Genomic DNA, 18,339 nt, shown 5'->3' with positions numbered 1-18,339 from the left:
GAATGACATGTTACTAGTTGAGAGCAAACACTTACAGTTGCAAGTAGTTTTCTGTTTTCTCTGCAGTGAGATCATATTTTTTGAAACCAAAAACAATCTCGAATGGCGTCGAGGCAATTTCAATAGGGTTACAGCGATTGCGATTGCTCTCCGTAGGCTCCCTAGGTATCGAAATGTCTGGGTACATCTCCCGGAAGGTTTTGGCTCCCCTATCCAAGAGCTCAGCTTCCAATTTTTGAAACTCGTGCAGGAGAAGCTCGATTGCTGCCTTTTTCTCTTCCAATCCCTTCCGGTTGCCCGCGGTAGCTAAGTTCCATTCGTAGTTCTTTTGGTCCCGATCAAAATTTTCTCGTCGATTGGCTAGTAGCTCCTTTGCCGTCCAGTGTTTGTAATTGCCCTCTTGGAACTCTTTCAAGTAAAAACTATCAGGTTCCAGAGCTTTAGGAGCCGTTAACTTTATTTGCTCTCCTTGGTACGAGCGAAGAATGTCCAGTTTTTCACGGACCCAATCTAGGGCCGAGGAACCGCCAGTACCGTCTCCGGAGGATGAAAGCACAGTGTGTCCGTCTGGTGTCAAAGTGTTTGGATCGGCGCCCCAGGAAAGCAGATCGATGGCTGTGAGCGGCAGATCATTTTCTATAGCACGGATAAGAGGCTGGCCAACACTGTTGTGGAACATCTCCTCGTTCTGCCCAGCAGTATTGTGTTCCAGAGATTGGAGCTGCTGAGCACACTCAATAAAATTATCGAAACTAATCACCGGTTTTACACCAGCTTCAAGCAGACGCAGCACCATAATTGGATCTCGTTTGCTAATGGCGACTGTTAGAGGGGAGTCGGCTCCACAGTGGTAGTGAGAACCAGTCACGGCGAGGTAATCGAAGGCCCGCTGAACTGCAGGCTTGTCCTTGTCCATATAGATATCCAGGATATCATGGTATGTCGAATGGGAAAGGTAGTAGAGGGCCGTTCTATGTTCAAGATCGGCCTGCGCCGGTGAAGCTCCGAGATCCAGAAGTTTCGCAGTCATGAATGCTGCTTTCTCTCGTGGAAGACGGAGAGCCAGGACGAGCGTGAGGATGGCAGCACGTGGAGAATTATCATGGTCATTCAGGAGCTTGATTGGAAGGAGCAGGTCGGCTCCGAAAGATGTGACCAACTCTTCGACGACTTCCAGGTGGCCGTGTAAGATAGCAAGGTGGAGGGGAGATGCATGGCTGTCCCACGCTAGGGCATTGATATCATAAACATCAGGATCATGCTCGTTAGAATCACCCAGGATTCCAGGTGCTTCTCCGGACAGCTCAGCGCCCTGTTTGACCTTCACAAAGGATCCGGTGGCGTAAGAGCAATTTTCGGCTCCCTCGTTGTCAGATGGATTGCTAACAAGCTCTCTATCATCTTCTTCCACCAGTGTGCCTTCCTCGTGTTTTTTGTTTTGGAGCGCTTTCCTGCGGGCTTCTTCCTTGCGAGCCTCCTCTGCCTTATTTTCCTCACTCTTCGTCAACAAAATTCGGACAATCTCCACGTTGCCGCGTGCTGCAGCGATATGCAACGCAGTACGTCCATCGGCAATCCGAGCAATCATGCGAGCACCGCTGTTAACCAGAAGCTGGACAATTTCCGGAGTAGATACCATGGCTGCCAGATGTAGTGGAGTACGTCCAGTGTGGTCCCGGCGGTTGACATCAACTTGTTGCTCCAGCCAATGTTGAACTGCTTCTAAATCTTGGTCCACAATGGCTTGGCACAAACCTGCTGTGTTCCCAAGGTATGCCATTTCTACTCGGTCATCAGCTAACGAAGTCATCTTAGGGAATTCCATGTAACAAACCTGTCCAATCCGTTTCCGTGATTGGGTTGAAGCTTCCAATTTCCTGACGACCCGGATTATCTTTAAGGAAGCTGATTTCGCCAGCAACATAGATCTTACTTTCCTCATCCGCCACTTCCTGCTCCTCGGGCGTGCCTGGTTTAGGACAGCAACCACAGCAATCGTGGATGATGTCCTCTGCGTTGCCGAAGAACGCGGGATGCCGGTGTAGATGTACCTCCCGGTCCTTTGGCTTGTTCCACTCAGCATTAAGGAGCAGATCCTTGGTATAGAGAAGCTTTTCTATCCTTCTGGCATGGTAATTTTCTCCATATGGAATCGTCTAGCTCGTAGTCAGTTCACTGATTTCGAGGGGATGAGTCGCAAGCCATACAAACGTGTGGTAATCAGACACCGGGTCTTCTTCGAACCATTCGGCCACTTCATCATCCCAATCATTCTTAATATTACCATGCAGCTTTCTAGAATGTCGATAGGTGGTATTGGGTGGACGGCCACGTTCCTGTCGTCTCTGATCCAGGTATGCTTCGCGGTCGGAAGATTTTGGCAGTCTTTCCAAAACTAATAGACGAGCCAGGCCAGTTACACGAGCGAAGCTTCGTTCAAAGATCGTCTAGTAGCCCACCAGGTTAGTAGCCAATAGGAGGTTATGAGCCCAGGAATCTCACCGGATCAACGCGGGAGCGATCCAAATCGGGCCAGAACACTTCAAACCCTCGATGGGAGTATTTGGAGAGCCGATTTTCGTACGATGGTGAGCGTCTTGATAGATCAATTTGGTTGGCCTGGGTGATGTATGCACTCACCGCCCGTGGGGCGAGATACACCTGACGCCCATCATAGGCGGCACACGCACAATCCACATCGAAGCCAGTCAGGACCTCTGAAATGGACTTGTACAGACGAAGGACGATCTGTACGTGACGGGTTGGATACTGGGAAACAATAGTAATAGCATGTTTTGTGCGGATGGTGGATGTCTCGGTTAGAATGGAGTCCTTGATACATCTTTCGATCTGTTTGATCTTTTCGATAGCTTGTTCCTCAGTCAGGCCATAGAGAAACAAATCCACATCTGAGGCAGGCGCAAACTTTTCGTGGTAAAATTGACGGAGGCCCCGCTTTGAATCCGCGAGATCTTCTGGAACTGGCAACAGAGATGTGGTCACGGCACTCCCTGCTGCTACCACATTGCTCCAGTCCAAATCACTCAAGGAATTCTCCGAGAAAAGGTTAAAATTGGTCTGAAACTGCCTGATGCTGGACACGGTCGCGAGAGAGCCATTAGGCTTGCGGGCTTCATCTTTCAGTGGCAGCAGATACTTGGATTTGGCCTCATCCGACTCTGCAGCGAGGTTCCTCGCGCGAATCCTCACGTCCGTAGATCCATTGGCATCAAACAGCGGTACCAAGTTGAGCACATTTTCGGCACCAGCAGGATGTTCGGGTTCCTGTGCAAAGATCCTACGCAGCACAGCATCATATTCATTATATGGCTTCAGCAGATCACCAAGGGGGTCCTGGGGATGATCGTTGAGGTATGCGAGGAAATCCGCATGTTTGGCAGGAACCGGCGGGAGCGAAGTATACTGTGGGGTGGTGGTCATGGCGAACGAGTGTGGTTGATGCAGGAATTGATGACGAGATGATCCCAGTCCTGTCAACGATAAGAAAGGCGTCCGATATAAACCAGATGAGTGACCGTTCTCAGCGAGAAGAAGAGGTGGTCTTAAATGATGAAGATGGAAGCGTTGCGGGCGATGGACGGAGCACAATGCGGGAAAGGAAACCGCGTGGGGCCAAATGCCGGAGGCTCTGGCGGCACCAGGCACCCCCCAAGCAGCGGCAGGCAGCACCAGCTCCGGTTTGGGGAGCTTCAGGTTTCTGGGTCGAGGCGACCAGCCGCAAGGAGATCGATTGATTTGGAGCCTGCATGCCCCCCTCTTAATCTTGCCGATTGGTAGCATTTCGCCGGGTGGTCCAAGAAAACACCCTCGTCGTGAACTGGGTTCGCGGTTGAGACCACAGGTCGGTCCGGATGGGCCCTGGCAGTCATGTGTTGGGACTAACCCCATTAGGATGATATCAACTTACTTAGGCCAGATTATCTGACTAACAGGAACTTTTATTCCTCTAACTAACTAGTAGTTATTAACTACGGAGTAGTTTTCACTTACTTTAACTTATACATACGGAGTACTCTGTATATCTAGGTACCTCAGGCAGCTGTCCATGGATTATGGATCCCGATGTGGTGCGGCTATACTCGATATGGACTAGCCTCCGAGTGGGGGTATATTCTGAACAGGGAAATTTTGGACGCAGATCGCTGCTCCCGGTGCGTTTCTTCCTCAGGCACCCCCCAGGCCCCTTTCCAGTACTTTCATCTTGTATTTGTTCTACTCTGTACCTCCCCTTTCACGAACTTGAGACGATCCATATTTCCTTTGAAAGAAGCAACGGTCTCTGAAGATCTAGTCTTGACGTCTGGGCACAAGCCTTAGTTACAAACAATTATGTGCGACGAAGAAACCAAGATCGCCAAATCTCTGGTTATAACCTTGGCTATCTATCCGTTGTACCTTGAATAACCCAAATAACAGCCCTAAGTGCCCTATGATCACAGGCGTGTCCTACGGTGATGCAGTCCATGAGAGCACTGATGCTCCTCCGACTCGAACGGAAAGCTGCCCATCCACCGTAACAGACCCAACCGCTGCAACGACCTGATACTTCGAGTGGAGGACACGGGTTTTCTTCAAGAACCCGGGAATATCAATTTCGTCCTAAGGACGTCCCCACCAGAAAATGTGGAACATATACACAGGCGTTCATTTATCGAGCGTAGTGATAAGCTAGGAGCGGAACATTCGGAAATGTCCATACTAATAGATCAAGAGCGACGAGAATTGCAGGCGCGATGTACGTATCATTCCCGGAGAGCTTGTCGATGCAGCTAGATAGCTGTTCCTCCCATTCAAAGACCTTGAGACAGCAAAACGGAATTGTCATTGTACAGCAGAAGGTCAGCTTCAAGAGAAGCGGAAGAAATGAAAGGGTTCGAGAGTGTTGTGCCCTAATTGCACTCAGGCACCAGACAAATTCAAACTCCACAGGCGGATTTAACATACGGCTTTCGGGGCGATAAAAAAAGAACACAAATAATGTGAAATCAGCACCAACCAAAATAAGTTTGAGGGGTCTTTTGTATACTGCTACTGGTAAGCAGTAGTTAGTTGAAGTCTCGGTGAGAGTGGGAACTTCGGGGGCCTGAAAGCTATTACCTCGTCTAACAACACAAGTTTGAACCAATAATCTGAAAAGACATGCATGAGAAGAGATTTCTAAAATGACGAGGGCAAGGGCCGTTGGAGATCAAAATTACCCTTGATTCTCAGCAGGAATCTCAGCTCAGTTGATGAGAGTTGCTTTGATCCCCAGAAGGATTTCTGCAGGATTTTACCAACAGATCGCTGAGTTGCCGTTGTCTAATAGGCCAGCGTAAAGACGATTTCGCCAAGTAAATAAAAATAGTCGGGTCATTTTTCAGGCTTCCGAGCAAAGCACGGCCTCTTCCAACAGCTGGAGGCTGTGTGCGTGCAGCCTTGCGGCCCTAAAATTTACGAAACATACGAGCTTTCCAATCCGGTGGGAGTATTCGCATAGCTGATCAAATTGCCAAAGCCACATGGAGATTGTGGATTCTTCAGGTTAGGTAACTCTTTTTTTTTTCCAACTATGCAAATATGCCATGTAGAGGCATACACCTGGCGAAGGGCTCTGAACAAGGTTCAGGTAGATGGCCATCATACGGTTATTAAAGGAAACAGAATTCCCCTGGAATGGGTTGCCTCATCTCATCTCCATCAGCTAAGGTTGTTTGAAGGCCCTGGTTTTCCCTGCACTTGTTGATTACCACCCTATCCGTTGTCATCATACTTCCATCCAGCAATCATGAATGACCTTGTAGTCACCAATGCGACTCTGCTCGCGGATCCCAGTCTTTGTACTCTTGACACCTGCCCACTGAGCATGGCCAGTGTAGAGTATATCCCCTCTCTTGCAGGCAACGCCCTCTACATATCCATCTTTGGCGTGGCCTTTGCCCTCCATCTTGGTCTCGGAATCTGGTACAAGACATGGACTTTTATGATTGCCATGCTTCTGGGTCTCGCGGGTGAACTTGTGGGATACGCTGGCCGTCTTAGTCTTCACGATGATCCCTTCAGCTCGAATGCTTTTCTTCAGTACGTCAAGATCCCTTTCGTCAGCGGCAGGCACCGGGTATACTAACAAAGTGTTTTCAGATACCTGGTATCCCTCACAATTGCCCCCGCCTTCTTGTCCGCCGCCATCTATCTTTGTCTCTCGCGAATCGTTGTCGCCTATGGCGAGAGGATCTCCTACTTCCGCCCTCGCACCTACACGATGGTTTTCATTGCCTTTGACTTTATTGCCTTGCTTCTCCAAGCCATTGGCGGTGGCATCGCAGCCTCAACAGATGGTAGCAATGCCAAGACAGTTCATCTCGGAAAGAATATTATGATTGGCGGTCTTGCATGGCAGGTTGCTAGCTTGCTCATCTTTGCCGGCATGTCGGGCTACTTCGTCCTGCGTGTCCGTCGCGCGTCGCCCACCGACTTCAACTACGACTTTGAGAGAGTGCGTCATTCACGATACTTCAAGCTGGGTATGTGGGGACTAGGGATTGCTACCCTGGCGATCTTCGTCCGTTCCGTGTTCCGGTGCGCGGAGCTGTCTGAGGGTTTCGACGGAACTCTAGCAAACGACGAGGTCACCTTCATGATTTTGGAAGGCGCCATGATCTGTATCGCGGTCATTTGCCAGACTGTCTTCCACCCGGGTGCGATATTCAAGGGTCAGTGGCATGATGCCGTGTGGCATACGCGTGCCAGCAAGGAGACGACGAACTACCCCAAGGCTACGAGCAGCGACAGCTCGACTTACTCCCCAAGCAACCCTGCGTATGATCGGTATGCTCAGGCTTGAAATGCAGATGGGGGAGGGAATTAAGATCCTTGTGTTTAGGGGCTTTATTGATAGCGTTTTATATCATTTCACTGATGTTCTTCATTTGTTCAATTATGGATATAGACATGCGATGGGTGTCGTATACAAGTTTTGCGAACCGGATTCTAGATCAAGTTTATTCAAAATCCTTTTGGCTAAAACAATGCCCAACCCGAATGCAACAACAATACGAGCGCAAGGGGGAACCGAATCCCAAATCAAGACACCCCAAGATCATTAATCGGGCCCAGCCAATCCTTAACTCAATTTTTATGAGCCGGTTTGGGGGCGGGTTGAGGCTGAGTGTAGTTGATATTGTCTTGATAGGATACCGGTGCGACCATATCTCACTCCTGAAACTTAGGGTCAATCGAATGACATTCCTATTCAGGCCTATTTATTCCATCACTAGGTCATATTCTAGTTTTAATATTTGGAAATGGAAAGAAATACTCCACCACAAAGGCATTGCCCTAGCTGGCCAAGAAGGATTCCTACAAAAACCTGGTTACCCATCCACACTATCAGTTTCTTCACCAAACGCCGTCGTCTAGCCATTGTACAGAATTCAATACATCGTCTGGATCGTCTTAAATCATAATCATCATAAGTGACTTAATCCTGGAGGCTCGATCTTGGTGCTCGCGAAAATCACCCTGGTCAGGGGTAATAATGTGGAGACGTTTAGAGTCCCAGTTTCCTCGTCGTGGAGCAGCCGCCGTAAAGTCTGTGATACCGGTGCAGTCCTACCATCCTGCCCCTTGGGTGGAGTTGAGTGTTGTCGTAAATATTCTCGTGCCGCTGACCATTCCCGGGCGCTGCAGGCCCGCCACATACACTCGGGTGCTGGGAGTGGAAGCTGCAAGATCATGTCATCGTCCAAGGGCTCACAGTATACCCCGTTGAGCTTGCCCGATTTGGCTCCGATAACATTGATAATATGCACCAAGAAAATATTGCGCCGGAGAGACTCGAGAAATTTCCAGCGCTCCCAGCTCGTTTCAGCGTCGTGGTCTACCTGGAGGGCATCTCTGTGGTGGTTGTACAGTCGCCGGGTCATCTGGAACAAGTCAGTCAGAACCCGACTATACTACGTAGCGGACAACAGCGCAGCGTACTTTGAGGAGAAATGAGGTGTGTAATTCTGCCTGGCGCTCTACCTCCTGCTGTTGTTGATCAAGCATCTCTTTCAGGTTTGGAGGAGACTTTATCGCCGCAGGAAGAAAGTTATCTCCAAATAGGCCCAGGATTTGATAAATACAGACCGCATGCACTGCTGCGAGACAGTTTTCTTGGCCATTGAGGTAGGATTGAAAGTTGCGCACCAGTTTCTCCCTCTCTTTCATGATCATCGCATCGACAAATCCGTAGTTCGAGCCAATCGATCCCGCGTGGGCGGACACGCAGGCCAACGCAATGCCCATGGGTTCGGCCATGCCTCCGACCGAGCAACGATACATCTGGTGGTGAATGAATGGCGACCAACGGTCCCGTTGCAGTACCAGGCTGGGATACTGGCGCAGAGCACTGAAGACCGCTTGGTAAATCTCCTGAACTTCATACGGGGCCAAGACCCCAGGTTTTACAATAAGTTGCCCTCCGAAGTCCAAATTGGATGAGTTCTCCGGGTTAATTTCGATATATGGGTAATTGTGTGTACCGCCGTGAGTGTTCCGATCAATAATAGAGCTGTCGACCACCCTGGACGGTAGTGAAGATATGCTGAGGTCGCTGGCAATTTGAAAAACATCATGGGGGACCGATGTCGGGAGTCCGTTCTGTAGAGGAAGCCGTGATGTGGGGGAATCGCTCGGCTGGTTGCTACTGAGGGAAGCCATGATGATATCTCCTTCTTGCATCAAAGACTCTGAAAGGGGCGAAAAGCTGTTATTCCATGGCAGGGTTCCTGGGGCTAGGATGTCAGGATCTGGAAATAAAGGAGTATTCGGGAATTGATGGACCATGAGATCCATATCTCCTGAGGAAAACGGGCTCCAGGGGCCTGATGTGATGGGATCGAATGGATTTGAGGTTGGCATTGGCCGTGTCTGGAGTTCTGCAGCGGGTGACACTTCGTCCGAAGCACTGCCAGTGGGCGCTGATGGGGCCGGGCTCACCGAAAGAAGCGAAGCCGTAGAAGTGGATGTTGTTGAGGATATCAGAGCCTCGTTGGACTCCGACGGTTGAACGGGGATTGCAGACGGGGGATAGCGGCAAGGAGTCCGTATCTGGATACAGCGACTGCAGGCTGGACGTGTCATGGAACACCGGAGCTTCTTCTGAGCACATGTCTCGCAGGATTTTCGTTTTGACTGGCGTTCTTGACCAATAGTCTTGATACATCGTCGTCGATGGCGGTCGCGCAGATCGCCTGTGCTCGTTAGATTTTGTTTGGATTATAGTTATTCTAACCCCGGCAGGTTTCTGAGTGGAGATCGGAGTCGAGGAACCATATTTTCTATATCTACAAGGCGCAACCATGTTGGAATTCGGGGTGCTAAAGAAGAAAACGGATGGATGGGCTTACGGCGACTATACGTTTTGTTGCAAATCCCACAGCGAAACTCTCCATCCGCGTTCGGCTGTTGCGGGGCGGGAGGAATATGGAGGGCGGGACGGAGATTTCGATGGCTATTATCGGCGAGATTCATCCCATCGGGGCGTTGGGAAGGCTCATCAGCCTCCATGCGATGCTGTTGCAGGGATGGGGTAGGGGGGAGTAGTGAGGGTGCAACCAACATAACGAGGGGATGACACAATAATTGGAAAGATTCAACCGGGAAACGGAAGAAGAAGAAGAAGAAGAAGAAGAAGAAAAGAAAGGAGAAGGATAGCTTGTTCATTCCTTTGGTTAATAAGAGGATGAGAAATCATCAAGACAGTAAGTAGTTAGTTAGTACTAGGTACTAGGTCCATTTAGCGAGCAAGGGCAATCATGACATTGAATAACGACTCTTTAGCACCAGTTTAGTAGCGGGGAATCGTCTTTGGGGGCGTAAATGTGGATAGACAGGCCGAAGACACGACTCGCACCACTTCCTGCCTGTCTTTTTGGAGGTTTCATCTTTGCTCATGGATCTGATGGACCACGGATGATTTGCCAGATCTAGGTCCTACACACACTATACTATACAAGCACCAACACGGCGCAATACGCCTCGTAGACACACTCGCTATCTTAAACCCTATGTTATGTATATCATCCGGATGTTCATCATCATTGATCCTGCACCTTCAGTAGCTCGATTTTCTCTAGACTCGCCAACACCCAACCGAAGCCACAACCGCGATCCTGCGGTTCAGGAGTCTAGATTAGGGCACAGTCTTCAACCAGCCGTGGCGTCTATATTTCTTTTTTGGTTGAAAGTATTCCACTCGGAGTTTCTCAAAAGTACCGACCAAGCTTGTTACTGTCATCATCCTCATCCTCATCGTCATCTTCGCTGTCATCCATGTCATACTTTGTGCTGACTTATTCCCCCCCCCCTGGGTCTATTCCCTTGTTTCCATGCTGTTTGTTGTCTTTGTGAGCATTCAGAATTTCCTTGCTAAGCATCGAACCCGCTTTCGACATGACAGAATTTGCTGCATCTGGGATATACGGTTTGATCCGTCTCACCTCGCAAGCCAGTCCCATCCCCATCCCTCACTTCTTCCTGCCTCTTCTGTCCACCAGCATGTTAGCGACCCCCCACCTCATATCCCCAGGAGAGTCACATTAGAAAGTGGCAATCCTCGGGTCCAGGTATTCACACGAGGACAGGAGAATATCTCGCTTGCTGGTCGCATGATTAGTGGCGCAAATCACACGATAATTATCATCGGGACCACCCGTAGTGGTACTGGGCGGGACGGTCTGCACATGCATTGTGGCGTTGGAGCTACGAAGGGCCTATCTACATAGTTAGCCAAACACAATGAAACGACGGGTCGTTGGGGACGAAAGCCAGAGAAATAAGCAACCGGAAGTGTAAGCGTAGAAGCTAACCTGCATTTCTGAAGACCCGGTTGGCCGGATTGTCGAAGAATATCACCATTCCTTCCGAACTCGCCTACCAGGGAGCCGATCCGGACGCCCATGAATTGCAAGAAAATCACAATTCCGGCCAGTGAGACATCGTGAATGGGTGACTGATTGGATCAGATCACTCCCTGCCTCTCCTTCAGAATTGCCTCGGCCTCTTTCTTACCATCAGCAGCCATGTTGTATACTGCTCCCTGCACCCAATTCTTGTTATTTCTGCAATGGACCATGGAAAGCCATGGATGTCGGAGGTATTGCAGTTCCCTTGCTGTACTGCAATTGTCGTGCAAGACATGCTCTCTTGTCCACATGTTTCTTGTAGGGGCGGCGACTGGCCGGCCTAGCCTCCTGGGCGTGGATATCCCCCAGTCGCAGTGTTTAGGGTAAGAGTAGGTATGCGATGAGTTGATGAACATGCTAACCCTCTAGTGACAGCAGATGTCCATGGCTTTAAATTCTGAACGCCGTTCAGAATAGGTGCAGAACCAACTTGCTCCGGTCCGCCACTCTCCGGTTGTACCACGGGCCTCCATATAGATTCAGTGCTATTGAAACATGCTAAATGAATCACCTTTCTAGATTCTTCTAGAAACAGGTATGCTGCACCCTAACGAAACACCCTGTGAGCTACTCAAGGGAGTAAGTAACTACTATCACCACGCAATACACAGCTAAAACACCAGCCTGATCCCTCGGGGTTCCCGTCCGCAATAGATGGCCGTACGCCCGATGACGTGGATGGTGGTAGTTTGATAGTGTGATAGTGCACCAGGCCAATCCCAGATTAGCCATATGTCCGCCAAGGTGACTGAAGGCTGTTTCACGGTACCAAACTTGATACTTGCTGCCGGGCTGCAGGGCTTCCTGCATATCCGAATGCGCGGTCCTTAGGGCTGGTGGCGAACCAGACTCTGGGCTGTGTGATAACCCGAGCATATTGACCACAGTTACAATGCGCTTTGTATGTAATGGGTTGCTTATCATTCTCGAGATTCAGAACGATCCCTGCTTCCGTTTCTTCCTTTTATTCCTTACGTTGGCTTCTAAATCATTCCGTTGCTGGTATCCGTGCTAAGAAGTTCCCAGAAAGTTGCTACAAGCCACAGAGGCCCTAGCCGTGCCGCCCTTTCTACGAAGCGATCATAAAATGCTGTATGTATAGTGGACCCCTAGCAGCCCTAATGTACGCCACAATTCATCCAGGGCAATCAAGGCCCGCTTTGAGCCCCAAATATGAGTGCATGGGCCCTTGCCCTTGTCAGGGAGCCCCGATCATCGAAACCCCCATGACTCGAATGCCTCTAATGCCACATCGTGGGTTTCGGTGTTACACTTAAGATTATACGGTTCTCCGGGAGAATATCAGTGGCGAATGCCGATGTAAGCGTCCCGCGGTGGTGGTCATTACAATATGCTATCTATTGTAAGTTCAGATCCGCTGCAAGGGAACATCCGTCTCAACTATCAACTACGAGGGCGTTTTAGGCCCTTGAAACATGTAGCATGCCCCTTGCCGGAAGGATACTCGAGGAGCGGTGTACCGATGAAAGTCACTTTGCGTCCCACGTTCTGTCGTAAACAATTCCTAAAATGTTCAGTAAAGAGATTCTATTCTGGAGAACAATGCTGTCGGCAACCATGGGCGTTCTACGCTTTCTCCAGGCGGAACTGTCCCAGTCATTCACTGGGTTGTGTAAAGCTATAGGCCCATCTTTTGAGTATATATTAATCCCTGTTTCAAATCATCTGTTGAGGCTCGTGTCAAATCCAGTCTCTGTTATCACGGCATTTGCTTCGCACAGAGAACGAACAAAGGTCATGTCCGAAGAGGGAACCCATCAGAATTCTGTACGAGTTGATTGTAACACGAATCAACTTCTCCAAAACACTATCATCGCTTTCTGTCTGCAAATCGCCGAAACCCGCAAACTTGAAGACCGCCTGCACCACAAACACAAGGGTCTAGACATCCTTCTTGCTCAAAGAAATCGTCAAGTGGATGAAAAGGATGCGCATATCCACAACATACAGACCAAGTTAGCTCAAAGTGGTGAATGCCTGTCTAGTTTGCTAAGGGCGAATTCGCGGCTGGTGGAATGTCTCGAGGAGACAAATAAACGCGCGGCCTGTGCAGAGCAAAGAGAACGAGAGTGGCGGAGGAAGGCTCAGCAGGCGGCTTTAGCCTTAGAGGAAAGAATTTCTCATGACAGAGCTCGGGTTCAGGACTCTCAAAAACCTGAGAGATCTCGATTTAATCATCGGGTTTGAGTTGACGCCGGGGCTACTATGTATCGCCCAACAGCAATTCAATCTGGGATGTGGCTGTCTATTTTTGGGGATACTTTATGTCGACTTTTGCGTCTTTCTAATTCAATTCTTTTTTTTTTTTTCTCAATTTTGTTTATTATATGAAGGTGACGTGTTATGATTAATCTTGGGGAAAGTTTTCTTTGATATGCTCCGTGCCGCGGAAAAATATTATATACATAAATTTGACCAAAACCACAGGCATGTCAAGTTGAAACCACTGAAATGCACCCTAAACACTACAATATTTCATTTCCATTATGGCACAATTTCATATATCACTCACACCCAAACTACAAACTTAGGCTCAAAGCCCTTGCCAGCGTTGACTGCTTTCTCCAACCCATCCCTCCGCGACAGAACAACCACATTCTCAGGGTACAACTTGCCCAACACTGCCAGAGCCACCATGTGGTCGTCTGTTGGGATAACATGGAATCCGCCCGCTTGGGCGGTAGTGAGCCCATGTTCCGGGTTGAAGAGAATGTCTCCAGCTGAGTGCACAATGCTGGGTGATTCCACTTGTCCGGGCTCTCCTGCTTCGTAGGCGTAGCGGTGTCCACGAGCAATCTGACCGATATCGACCATCGCGCACTGTCCATTATCAAATTGAAGCTGCAGGTCCAGTTTCCCAACCGATGGGGAAGTGATGTGTGATGGGCGTAGGCCCAAACTCATTTTCTCCACCTGGGGAGCGGTCGCGCCAGGGAATGAGCGCAAAGAGGAGGTTGCTGTACCCTTTGGGATTTCAGTCCGTGGAGCAGCGTAATAGTCCGGAAATTCGTACTCGAGCAATATCTCCGGATGGGAAGGGTAGACATGAGCAGGGATGTACTGGAGGAGATGGAATGGCAAAGGACCAGTGGCGAATAGCGTGGGCAAAACAAGACCATACTTGTATTGGAAACCATAGTATCCTTCTGTGGTTGCTTGAGCAAGATTTGGCGCTAGGAACTCCCTTGCCATTGCGACGACGGACTGCTGAGTGACTTGTTTAGTGAAAAGGCCGGCGAGGAACTTCGCACGAGGACCTTCCATGTCGCGAATTCCACGCCCTTTCCCGCTCACAGGGATGAGAACATCTTCGTAGTTATGAAATGGGAGCAGTGAGTCACGAAGGAGGATCATCTGGTGCATGTACTCATTGAATAGTTGCATGAGATGTGGTTTGCTCCGCCGGCCGAACATAAGGTCGACATTGTGTGGGAGGAGCAAGTGACCTTCACAGGGACTGCGGAGAATCAGATCTGGCTCGAAATGGCTATCTCTTGCCTCGTTCGCCCATTGTACGAGATGCTTGCCGATACGACGGGCTTGGTCGCGAATTTCACGGCGACCTTTGTCTGTGACCTGCTCTGGGAAGGTCAAGGAAGATTCACGTGTGTCCGTGGCGAGATTCGCGGCGAGATTATCAAGCAGAAGATCACGGGCTGCGCGAGGGCTGGAAGGATCTGGAGCCAAATGGTATAGCACGGTGTCAAGAAGAGGCGCAAACCCTCGGACAAGCTGACGTGGAGTGTAGACGCCGGGCCGCAGGGTCCATTCAGTGGTTGAGATGCTGGCAGCTGGATAGGGCGGCGAAGGAACCGTAATAGGCTTCCCAACCAGGAGGCTACCCAAGTGGTAGAGTGAGTTCTTCGTGATTGCCTCAAACATTGCCGTTGCTAGTACAATGGGGGTCTTCATTTAGGTGACGGTGATCAGGAAACATGCCAAATTGCCCACTTCTAATAGTAGGGAACCTCGGAGACATCTGGAGGGAAGTCGGAGTAAATTTTACATGATTACAATTCCATTATAGCGACTGTATAGTTGTATAAGAGAGGAACAGAGTATACGTGGGGATAGATCTCGCAGCAAAATGGTCATGACCATCCATCTCCGAAGCCTCCTCTAGGAGCTTAGCTAAACCCTAACTTAACTGCAGGAACTCCTGATTAATAGCAACAACAGCCTTGTTAACGGAAATTTTGTATTCCTTTAACATTCACAGGATCGTGTCCTTTTACAAAATCGCCTTAGCCTGACAGGCTGGTTCCGACCCGCGCAGTCTCAACACTCGATACGTTGACCGAGACCAGGGAACGCGGTGTTCATAGTACTCTATCTCGAGGCCGGAATACCTCATCTCGGATACAAAGGCACCATATTGAAGTACCTCAGGGCAGAGTACCGCGTTTAGAGCCATGCTCTCCACTGCGTTTGCTTCTCATTCACAATATCTTGGACTGACACTAGCCACAGCGAGTAAGCTGCACCTATATGGGTATACATATCTATTCAAGTGAGAGGTTGAACTCGCGTGATCGAGAATAGAGAGCGACACGAGTACCTTTATTGGCCCTAGATTATTGGAAGGGTATCTTACCGACGGAGGGGTTCGCTGTACGCTACGTGCCCGAGTGATGCAGTATGGAAAATGCGGCCGCACTTGTGAAATAGGCATATACATTGTCGTCAAATGTACTATTCTTTTCTTTTCCTTCTTTTTCTTTGTTTCAGTGCATTTCCGAGGAGATGGGTTGTCATATCCGGATTCGTCCGTGGTGCACTGTTTCTTACTGCAGGACAATATGAGGTTTGGCAAAGCGCATAACTTTGTATGCATATAGTAGCGCCGTTCCTCTGATTCGAGCATATTTTACTGTTATAGTACTGTATGTATTCAACAGGGAGCCCCCATGATTGCAGCCCGAATGTCATCTCGCACGTTTGAATCACCTTATTAATCACCTTACTGGAACGCAGCAGGCTATTTCAAGAGACACTATCCGGATGTATCTTTTTTATAGCAACAGCTTCTAATCTCAGGGACTGCGGCATTAACATGGATCCGGTCTATGCTTAACATCTATTTATACTGTTTTTAAACTAGATATTCAACTCTTATCATATAGAGACCGTCAGAAAGCCTCAATTAATTTAATATCTACTTTCCTGGTATACCTTCATGAGACGATTATCCCCCGGCAAATCCAAATCCACACTGCAGATACTGATAATAATGCAGAACTTATGCGTCGGAAAAATGCACAAGAACCCCTCTTTTGCTGCTGATTTTATCCTGTCGTAAACTATGTAAAGCCTGAATACGGCCCCGGATACACCAAAACTGGACCGTTTGACTCCATATGATTTTGCATAAAAGGAATAAAACTGTATAAAGAAGGGGCCCCGCATCGAGGATTAGCCATTTCTCCAGAATTAGTGTATTGATCTGGCTCCAATTGGACAAGTAAATACCATGTGTACAGCGGAAAATTGTGTCTGTTCGTATAAATAGGAGTCCATACTGGGGTTGCAGTGGCGCCTTTCAACCTTTTCGCTGCTCTAAAATTCTCTGCTTAGGCGCAGATCTGATCAAGAGAGCAGGGGCTTCAGACAGACAGATGTCCAGCATCGAAGACACTGAAAAGGCAAAGAGAAATGTCCCAGCGGAGGAAAAGGTCGACTGGGATGGGCCGGACGATCCCGAAAACCCCATGAACTGGCCGAAATACAAGCAGATGCGGCAGCTGGTGCTGATGGCCCTGAATACCTTCATCACGTAACTGCTTCCCTTTTCCTTAACCATCCCATATACTCTAGATGAGCTATGGAACTAATGGACAGTCCGCTCGCCTCGTCCATGTTCGCTCCCGGTGTCCAAGGGGTCATGGGCGATTTCCACTCCACGGACTCCATGCTGGCCTCATTCGTCGTCTCGGTTTACGTGCTGGGGTATGTCGTGGGTCCATTCATTGTTGCGCCTCTGGCGGAGTTGTATGGGCGCGTGCCTGTATATCACGGCTGCAACGTGCTCTTCCTAGTCTTTACCATCGCCTGCGCCGTCGCCCAAAGCCTCCCACAGTTGATTGTCTTCCGACTGCTGGCTGGTGTCGCAGGCGTCTGTCCGCTCACTATTGGTTCTGGGACAGTTGCGGATATGATTGTGGCAGAGAAGCGTGCTGGTTTTATGGCTGTGTGGGCAATGGGACCTATTCTTGGCCCAATTGTAGGGCCAGTTGCCGGAGGCTTTTTGGCTCAAGCAGAGGGATGGAGATGGGTCTTCTGGGTGATTGCAATCACGGTATTTTCGTCTCCTGGATTTCTTCCATATAAACCTGAATCGCTAACGACCGTATAGACCGCGGTTATTGGTATTGGCTGTCTCGTTAGCTACCGAGAATCGTATGCCCCCGTCTTGCTCGAACGAAAGGCTGCTCGACTTCGCAAGGAAACTGGAAACCCCCGACTGCGTTCTGTGTATGATCATGGCCGTCTTCCCAGGGAAGTATTCACCGATGCATTTACCCGACCAATTAAACTCCTCTTTTTATCGCCGATTGTCTTCCTTTTCTCCTTGTTTGCGGCCGTCTCATACGGGTACCTGTACCTGATGTTTACAACCCTCACCGGCATTTTCGAGAGCACCTACGGGTTCTCTCCATCTCTGGCTGGTCTTGCGTACCTTGGTTTTGGTGTCGGTAGCTTCATCGGGCTCATAATCAGTGGAATAATTGGGAACAAAATTGCTGCCTCGCATACTGCTCGCGGTATCTTCAGGCCCGAGTCACGTCTCCCACCCATGGTGTTTGGCAGTTGGGCGATCCCAATTGGACTCTTCTGGTACGGCTGGTCAGCGTATGCCAAAGTTCACTGGATCGTACCCATTATAGGTACTGGAGTGTTTGCGGTTGGGCTGATGACTGTGTTTATGGCAGCCAACACGTATCTCGTTGATTCGTACCTGCTTCACGCCGCATCAGTCACAGCGGCCAATACTGCCCTGCGATCCCTTGCTGGAGCCGTGCTCCCCCTTGCCGGGCCATCGATGTATGAAGCTCTGGGTCTGGGCTGGGGCAATTCGGTTCTGGCTTTCATTGCCCTTGCTATGTGCGCCTGTCCATTATTATTCTGGAAGTATGGGGAGAAGATTCGAACCCATCCCCGGTTCCAGATCCGCCTATAGATTTCAATATCGGCATAGAATCAACTTCCATTGACGTAGGTGGTGCTTTATGCATTATTTGCATAACTCTGATATTTTTGCCTACTATAACTTCCTAAATCCTCAAGTGAGATCCATCTTACAGTCATGACCGAGATCTACAGGCGAATGCAGAATCATTTGATAGTGACGGGTGGTTCCGTACAGGTGATA

At 49.4% G+C, this 18,339-nt stretch overlaps 8 protein-coding genes across 8 annotated transcripts; 3 read left to right on the top strand and 5 right to left on the bottom strand.

Annotated features, from left to right (window-relative positions):
- Positions 1 to 2,469: 2,469 nt before the first annotated feature.
- On the bottom strand, positions 2,470 to 3,729 carry P175DRAFT_0500152 (ankyrin repeat protein). The gene has a single exon (XM_040896892.1). It carries the CDS (start codon positions 3,439 to 3,441, stop codon positions 2,482 to 2,484), a length of 960 nt encoding a protein of 319 aa, XP_040754980.1. The 5' UTR covers positions 3,442 to 3,729; the 3' UTR covers positions 2,470 to 2,481.
- Positions 3,730 to 4,579: 850 nt separating this feature from the next.
- P175DRAFT_0500151 (uncharacterized protein) lies at positions 4,580 to 5,252 on the bottom strand. Its single transcript, XM_040896891.1, has 2 exons — positions 5,119 to 5,252; positions 4,580 to 5,052 (listed from the first exon to the last, which is right to left on the bottom strand). Exon 2 carries the CDS (start codon positions 4,844 to 4,846, stop codon positions 4,670 to 4,672), a length of 177 nt encoding a protein of 58 aa, XP_040754979.1. The 5' UTR covers positions 4,847 to 5,052; positions 5,119 to 5,252; the 3' UTR covers positions 4,580 to 4,669.
- A 460-nt stretch (positions 5,253 to 5,712) lies between these two features.
- Positions 5,713 to 7,192, top strand: P175DRAFT_0455559 (RTA1 domain-containing protein). The gene is made up of 2 exons (XM_040894605.1): positions 5,713 to 6,081; positions 6,142 to 7,192. Exons 1-2 carry the CDS (start codon positions 5,789 to 5,791, stop codon positions 6,842 to 6,844), a joined length of 996 nt encoding a protein of 331 aa, XP_040754978.1. The 5' UTR covers positions 5,713 to 5,788; the 3' UTR covers positions 6,845 to 7,192.
- A 277-nt stretch (positions 7,193 to 7,469) lies between these two features.
- P175DRAFT_0432681 (Zn(II)2Cys6 transcription factor domain-containing protein) lies at positions 7,470 to 9,516 on the bottom strand (the record flags this gene model as incomplete). Its single annotated transcript, XM_040893553.1, has 3 exons — positions 7,470 to 7,925; positions 7,984 to 9,236; positions 9,393 to 9,516. The coding sequence occupies 3 exons, from the start codon at positions 9,514 to 9,516 to the stop codon at positions 7,470 to 7,472; spliced, it is 1,833 nt and encodes a 610-aa protein (XP_040754977.1).
- Positions 9,517 to 11,084: 1,568 nt separating this feature from the next.
- On the bottom strand, positions 11,085 to 12,245 carry P175DRAFT_0500147 (uncharacterized protein). The gene is made up of 3 exons (XM_040896890.1): positions 11,976 to 12,245; positions 11,325 to 11,850; positions 11,085 to 11,272 (listed from the first exon to the last, which is right to left on the bottom strand). The coding sequence occupies exon 2, from the start codon at positions 11,823 to 11,825 to the stop codon at positions 11,517 to 11,519; it is 309 nt and encodes a 102-aa protein (XP_040754976.1). The 5' UTR covers positions 11,826 to 11,850; positions 11,976 to 12,245; the 3' UTR covers positions 11,085 to 11,272; positions 11,325 to 11,516.
- A 282-nt stretch (positions 12,246 to 12,527) lies between these two features.
- P175DRAFT_0556223 (uncharacterized protein) lies at positions 12,528 to 13,304 on the top strand (the record flags this gene model as incomplete). The annotated part of the gene is made up of 2 exons (XM_040900681.1): positions 12,528 to 12,582; positions 12,661 to 13,304. 2 exons carry the CDS (start codon positions 12,528 to 12,530, stop codon positions 13,155 to 13,157), a joined length of 552 nt encoding a protein of 183 aa, XP_040754975.1. The 3' UTR covers positions 13,158 to 13,304.
- Positions 13,305 to 13,478: 174 nt separating this feature from the next.
- P175DRAFT_0515426 (uncharacterized protein) lies at positions 13,479 to 14,852 on the bottom strand (the record flags this gene model as incomplete). The annotated part of the gene is made up of 1 exon (XM_040898858.1): positions 13,479 to 14,852. The coding sequence occupies one exon, from the start codon at positions 14,850 to 14,852 to the stop codon at positions 13,479 to 13,481; it is 1,374 nt and encodes a 457-aa protein (XP_040754974.1).
- Positions 14,853 to 16,585: 1,733 nt separating this feature from the next.
- Positions 16,586 to 18,147, top strand: P175DRAFT_0433997 (MFS transporter; the record flags this gene model as incomplete). Its single annotated transcript, XM_040893631.1, has 3 exons — positions 16,586 to 16,743; positions 16,809 to 17,265; positions 17,323 to 18,147. The coding sequence occupies 3 exons, from the start codon at positions 16,586 to 16,588 to the stop codon at positions 18,145 to 18,147; spliced, it is 1,440 nt and encodes a 479-aa protein (XP_040754973.1).
- Between the last annotated feature and the right edge of the window lie 192 nt (positions 18,148 to 18,339).

Source organism: Aspergillus ochraceoroseus, assembly GCF_002846915.1.
Source record: "Aspergillus ochraceoroseus IBT 24754 chromosome Unknown P175scaffold_2, whole genome shotgun sequence".
In the NCBI taxonomy this organism is placed as follows: domain Eukaryota; kingdom Fungi; phylum Ascomycota; class Eurotiomycetes; order Eurotiales; family Aspergillaceae; genus Aspergillus; species Aspergillus ochraceoroseus.
This window is presented reverse-complemented; position numbering and strand designations above follow the sequence as displayed.